Source organism: Hippocampus comes, unplaced genomic scaffold (genome assembly GCF_001891065.2).
Source record: "Hippocampus comes isolate QL1 unplaced genomic scaffold, H_comes_QL1_v1.1 scaffold56, whole genome shotgun sequence".
Taxonomy (NCBI): domain Eukaryota; kingdom Metazoa; phylum Chordata; class Actinopteri; order Syngnathiformes; family Syngnathidae; genus Hippocampus; species Hippocampus comes.
In genome coordinates, this window is record NW_017842056.1 from 944,459 (window position 1) to 950,978 (window position 6,520).

The window sequence follows — 6,520 nt, forward strand, 5'->3', positions numbered from 1 at the left end:
TGGTGCACAGTTACCTGTAGTTCAGCTCGTCCGTGAACTCGTGGTTCTGTGGGGAGAGGGCGAAATTGCAGGATGATCAGGCACTGCGGCGTTCCTCTTAACACACACAGCTAACGTGACGGTTCCGAGGCTGGCTTCCCCCTCCCGTTCTGTCCGAGGCCATCTTGTGCTATTTGCTATCCGTCACATCACTTCTTCTATGCTGTTGCACCGCTTCTGTCCCATCCTATCGTCTTTACTACTCATCTGATGCCTTCCTCACGGGGTGCAGCATTCCTCGGCTCGAGTCTTGTCCTGTTCCGTCCTGTTGTACTAAGTGGAATAACACTCGAAGCCAACTGACTGATCCGCTAATCCTCACGAGGATCACAGGCGAGCCGGAGCCCATCCCGGCCGTCTTCGGGCAGCGGCGGGCTACACCCTGAGACGGTTGCCAGCTTATTGCAGGGCGCACAGAAACAAACAACCATTTGCATTCACAATCACACCTCGGGTTCAATCAACCAACTGTGCGTGTTTTGGGAACGTGGGAGGAAAGCAGAGTACCCGTAGAAAACCCACACACGCGTGGGGAGAACATGCAAACTCCACACAAGAAGGACGGTTGGATGTTCTCCTCGGGCCTACGTGGGTTTTCTCCGGGTACTCTGGTTTCCTTCCACATTCCAAAAACGTGCATGGCAGGCTGATTGAACACTCCAGATTGTCCCTAGATTGTGATTGTGAATGGTTGTTGGTCTGTGTGTGCCCTGCGATTGGCTGAACTATGATGATGATGATCATTTTATGATTTTAATTTATTGTTATTATGATTATTATTATCACATGGGCGATCCGGTGGTCCAGTGGATAGCGCGTCGACCTGAAGTGCAGAGGTACCGGGTTCATTTCCAGCTGAGGATAATCGGATCGGGAAATGGATGGATGATTGGATATTATTATCACCATTATCATCATCATCATCATCATTATTGTCACATGTAATGTGACAAAAATGATGATAATGAGAATGGTGAGGCATTTTCTACTGACCGTGGTCTTCTCCAAACAGTGAAGAAGGTGGTGATGTTGATGTTCGAATGCCGACTTGTTCCTTACGCACAAAGCGCCGCTGTCACTGTCCCGGTCCTGCAGACACACACACGCACGCACGCACGCACGCACGCACACAAACAGACACACACACACACACACACACACACACACACACACACACACACACACACACACACACATATAATCAGAAAGTGTGCAGTGTAACGTTCTGCAATGGCAGAGTTGTAAAAATACAGCACGTGTGATGTGATGTTTTGATCATTTGGTATTGGTTGAAGCTTCATTCCATCTTTAAAAACAAAATACAAATTTTCACAGGTTATCCGACAAACTAAATAATAATAATGTATAAATGATGTGCGTTGGGTGAATGTGATGTCTCCGTTGTGTCCGTCGTGCGTGCGTACGCGTCTCACCCCGAGTGCTCGGTCTTCTTTGTACTGCAGGAAGGCATTCGTGGTTCCTTTCTTTGCCATGCGGATTCGAGCCAAACGCACTTTCTGAAACACAGATTTGTTATTGACGTTGTGCTGTTCAAGTTGTTTTGCAAACACACTGCAGTCACCGGCGTGTAATAAAAGCAGCGCAGTTGGCAAGAGCGAGACAGTCGCCTGGCACAAGTCGTGTCGTCCGTTCGAGTGTTGTCATGAAAGTCACGTAATTTGAATACTGTAGTGTGCCGAGAGTCGTGATGTCAGCAGAAGGAGGCAATTTAGAAAATTGCCCATCCGACAGCGCACATCTGCCCATCATGAGTTCATCATATCCTGAGAGTAGTGCAGTATAGTTAGTGCGGTGTAGTTAGAGTAATGTCGGGAAAGTCGTATTGTATAGTCAGGGCAGTGCAGTATTGTCGTCAGAGTAGGGTTGTGAGAGTACTGTAGTTACAGTACTGTATTCTGAGCAAATACTGTCATAGTGTAGCCAAAGCAATGTAGTTCGTGCAGTGTCAGGTAGTTAAAGTACTTAGAGTAATGCAGTTCGAGTACTGCAGTTACAGTAGTATAGTGAGATCCGTGGACTAAGGTTGCAAAGTTCGAGTCATGTTGTTCGAGTATGTAGTAGTTGGTGCAGTACAAGTCGTGTTGCGTCAGTAATGTCGAGTTGTGCAGCAAACGTAGTGTCGCGTGTCGGCAAAGTCGTGTAGTTGGAGTTGTGCGGTGAAAGTAGTGTTGTGTGTGCAGTGTGCATAGCGTCGTGTGCAAAGGAGTTTGGGTAGCGTAGTTAGCGGAGTCAATTAGAGCATGTCGCGAGTTCAGTCTTAGTGGTGAGGTTAAAAGCGGGTCAAACTCTCTCGAGTGTCCTGAACACGATGATGTGATTGCGTCGACTTTGCCGTTGACGGTGCGATGGCTTTCTGGCGCCCTGACCTGCTGCGCTCGCATCTTGTCCGCGCGCTGGTTCTGGTGGTAGATCCGACTGAAGTTGGACACGATGACGGGCACGGGGAGGGCGATGACCAGCACGCCACTCAGTGAGCAGATGGAGCCGAAAATCTTCCCGGCGATGGTGTTGGGAACCATGTCGCCGTAACTGCGGACCGCAATGTTGACATGAGGAACTGTGGCTTCAAAGGCGCCAATGTCATGTTACGTGACGTCATCCTCCTGTCACGTAATGTCACCTGGTGGCACGTCATCTCCACTTTACCCGATATCACCTGACGCCATCCTGTGACCAGATGTCATCCTTTTGTCACATGATGTCATCATGATGTCATCTTCATGCCACCTGATGTCTTCTCATGTCACACGATGTCACATCATCCTAATGCGCGGGTCGCCTGATGTCAACCTCATGCCATCATCATGTCACATATCATCCTCATGTAGCATAAACATGTGTATGCACACACACACACACACACACACACACACACACACACACACACACACACACACCTTCAAAGGATAGCAGAGGGTGACAAGTGGTCAGACGCCAGGACAAATAAAGGTTTTACAAGAGTGGGAGGTCCCATAAGGGCCGGGTCATCCCGGTTCTACAGTCTAAATATTTCATGATGGGATTATGTCATCCTGCACTCAACACGGAGGGAAACTGTGAGGAGGGAATGTTCTAGAAGAGCGGCAACGAGACCCCCCCCCCAAAAAAAGATGTCGGAGTATTGAATGGTGGCCATGGCAACTGTCAGACATACCGACACACGAAGCTGACGGGCAACCTCCTAGTAAGCAAAGACCAACGCAAGAAGACAAGGAAACAAGCAAATCAGGACATAAGGAGAGAAGGTTGGGAGAAAAGGAAGGAATGATGCTAAGTCTTCTAATGGGCTTGAAAGTAAACAATCTGATTCCAGATCAAACCTGATAAATGGAAAAAAAAAAAAAAGAAAAGAAAAACTCCATTAGTGGCGAGCTGGCCAACCAGGCGCTCGGCTTGATGCCTGTCAGCCAATCATGATTCAGCACAGACAGCCAATGCTAATTGATTTATGCTACATTTCACTCGGATGAGAAAAAAAAAAAACTCCTCCTGTGAGCTAAGACAGGAATGGACAAAAAAAAAAGTCAATGAGTTCCACTTTCAAGCTTTTTCATGGTCATGCAGTTGTCGCCCTCTCATTTCATCCACGAGTTGACTCTCCAGGCTCTCAGTGGTCATTGACTCTTGAGGCTTTTGTTTTGTATATGACTCTCGTCCAAACTCTCATTTTGGAGTTGACCCTCTGGGCTCTCATGTCATTTCTGACCCTTTCGGTTCTTATTTGGTATTTGTCCCTAATGTAGGTCTCTCATTTCGTAGTTGACTCTACTCGTCTCTCATTTCGAAGGTGACTCTCATCTTGAAGTTGACTCCCTAGGCTCTCATTCCATATTTGACCCTCGGCTGTCATTTTGTATTTGACTCTCAGAGATCGGAAATCCCACTCCAGAACGGAAAAACCCTCCCACGGTTCGGCTTTAGCCACACATGCTTCTCCTCAACCGGCAGGCAAACCAGCTTGTTTTCAAAGTCGACTCTCTCGGCTCTCGTTTTGTATTTGATCTGAGGCTGTCATTTCGTGTCTGACTCTTCCAGCTCTCATGTTGTTGTTGGTTCTCCAGACTCTCATTTCACATTTAACTTTGAGCACTCATGTGATCGTTGACGCTCTCGTCAGAGTTTCCTCCCTTGGTTCTCGAATTGCAGTGACCTTTGGCTCGTATTTGACAATCTCTGCTCCCTTTTAGACGACTCCCGAGTTATAGGTGACTTTTTTGGCTCTCATGTCATATTGATTCCAGGTTCCCTGTTATCGTTGAAAATATATTCGGGTCTTATGTAAATGGTAATTCAATTCCCAACACAGAATTTGGTACAGCGGATTCGATTTGGCTCAGCAGTTGAAACCATCCGCTCGCTGTCCGCTAAACCGCCCCTCGGCAAGAACGTATGTGTCATTGTTCCAAAAGAAAGCCCTGTCTTTTCTCGTTTTAAAGAGGAGGAAGATGAGATGAGTCGCAGAAAAACGAGTTATGGGCGCATCCTACACTAATGGACCAGTGGGAACTTGGAGAGCTTCATCTCATTCGTGAGCTCCAGTTGCACCAAGACGACGACTTGGTGGTCTTATTTCAGGCCGAGCAGGGAGCAGTTTAAAAGCCTCCTGCAGAGAACTGGCACAAGCTTCACTGCATCTGCGGTCCCGCCCCCTCAGCCCATGTGCACAATGAGCGGATTCGTCGATGGCGCGCTGCTAAGTGCGGAGTGAAAAGGCCTTTAGATGACTCTCTGGTCATACTGTGGTTGACTGTCTTGGCTCTCATCGAGCAGTTGACTCTCTGGTTGCAGTTGCCTTGCGAGTCACAGTTGACTCTCTTAGCAGTGATCTCGACAGACGGTGAAGGAGTTGTTGTAAATGTGTCGTCATTTCGTGGTCACCGTCACAAAGATGTCAGTATCGAGGGTTTGTTGATCACTTCCAGTGCATCTTAAAGAGCGATGGAGTCCTGTTCTTCATCATCCTCCTCGTCTTTTGTCCTCTGTGAGATCTTCCCCCCCCCCCCCTCCTCGTCGGCAACCATGTTTAATTGTTAATGTGATGATGAAAGTTGCAGGAGGGAGGATGCTGGTTCCGTGTTTTCTCCCCACCTGCTGAAAATGTGACTCTCTTTCTAGCCATTAGATTTGAATGTACTTAATCTTCGCAGGATTCGATTGTACGACGCCGTCTCTATTGGTACTTTTCGTCAAATGTCCGAACGGAAAGACGTACTACAGGATATGAAATTAAATTACTGTCCTGTTATTCGTTAATATAGTGTGCTTCACAGTCAAGGTACTGGTCAGATATATCATGTACTTCCTTTGTCCTTAGTGCGCATAGTCCAAGTTGACTTTACTTTCCGCTACACACAAACCGACGCAGTAACGCTCACAGCTACACTTACGAGCACGCTCAATATCACATACGAGTACACTGTAACACTCACCAGCACACAGTACAGTGAAACTCCTCTACAACAAAATCATGTTTGCAGCAAGAAATTTTTCACAACAGGGGACTTTTCACTGTAGCAAATTTTATCTCAGATGTAAACACGAACACACACACAAAAATGTATATGTGTACTTTTTATTTTTATTTCAATTGTGCATAAGTATGAGCACACACTTGTTTGACACTTCATATAGCCAGCATAGAAAGAAAAAAAGGGAAAGAAATTGCGAAATTTACGATCAGCATTTACTTTCACTGACATCAATTTCTTGCATCATGTCTTTTATTTTACTTCCTCCATCTTTCAATTTTATTACCTTTATCCTGTCTTCAAGCGTTAAAGCTTTTCTTAACTCCTTGGTATGCAAAGGTCTGTTTTGTCGCTATTTTAGCGATGCAACGTTACCAGTGTGGTGGTTGCTGTTGCCGTTTCCAATCAAAGCAGTAGAGGTTGCTGTGGCATGTTGGGGTTGGATTAGACTTTTGCAGAAGGCTTGTTTTCCTTGTAGCGAATCTCGTTACGAGGCAAGAGCAAAGAAAAAGATTTCGTATAACGGAACCGGGGGGCTTTTTGTTGTAGGGGGAGCAGAAAAGTGGGAATGGCTTTCATACATGAAAATTTTTTCACATGAGGGGGAATTTTCGCCCATGTAGAGGAGTTTCACTGTAATACTCACTGCTGCCCACAAGTACATACACGTAGTTACACAAACTACTACACTTGAGCACAGAGTAACACGCGCACTAGAATATAGTAATACCCACTTGTACACGTGAGGACTCACTGCTACACACACACACTTACTCTATGAGTTGATGACACCTTAGTTTCGATAACATTGTCACAAGGTTACACAACGCAACCACGCTGACGGGACCGTAGCAGCGGCAGTTTATCCATCAATATGCTATCCATCCATCCATCCATTTTCCGATCCGCTTTATCCTCACGAGGGTCGCGGGGGGTCCTGGAGCCCATCCCAGCCGTCTTCGGGCAGTAGGCGGGGGACACCCTGAACCGGT

At 46.7% G+C, this 6,520-nt stretch overlaps 1 protein-coding gene across 1 annotated transcript in view; it reads right to left on the reverse strand.

Annotated features, from left to right (window-relative positions):
- kcnd1 (potassium voltage-gated channel, Shal-related subfamily, member 1) overlaps nucleotides 1-6,520 on the reverse strand; it is a 12,874-nt gene continuing 6,354 nt past the window's right edge. The window contains exons 4-7 of the mRNA XM_019860732.1: nucleotides 2,427-2,589; nucleotides 1,473-1,556; nucleotides 1,033-1,128; nucleotides 1-46 (exon numbers count right to left, since the gene is read on the reverse strand). Coding sequence (XP_019716291.1) covers nucleotides 11-46; nucleotides 1,033-1,128; nucleotides 1,473-1,556; nucleotides 2,427-2,589 — 379 coding nt within the window. The 3' untranslated portion in view covers nucleotides 1-10. The remainder of the gene's footprint in view (nucleotides 47-1,032; nucleotides 1,129-1,472; nucleotides 1,557-2,426; nucleotides 2,590-6,520) is intronic.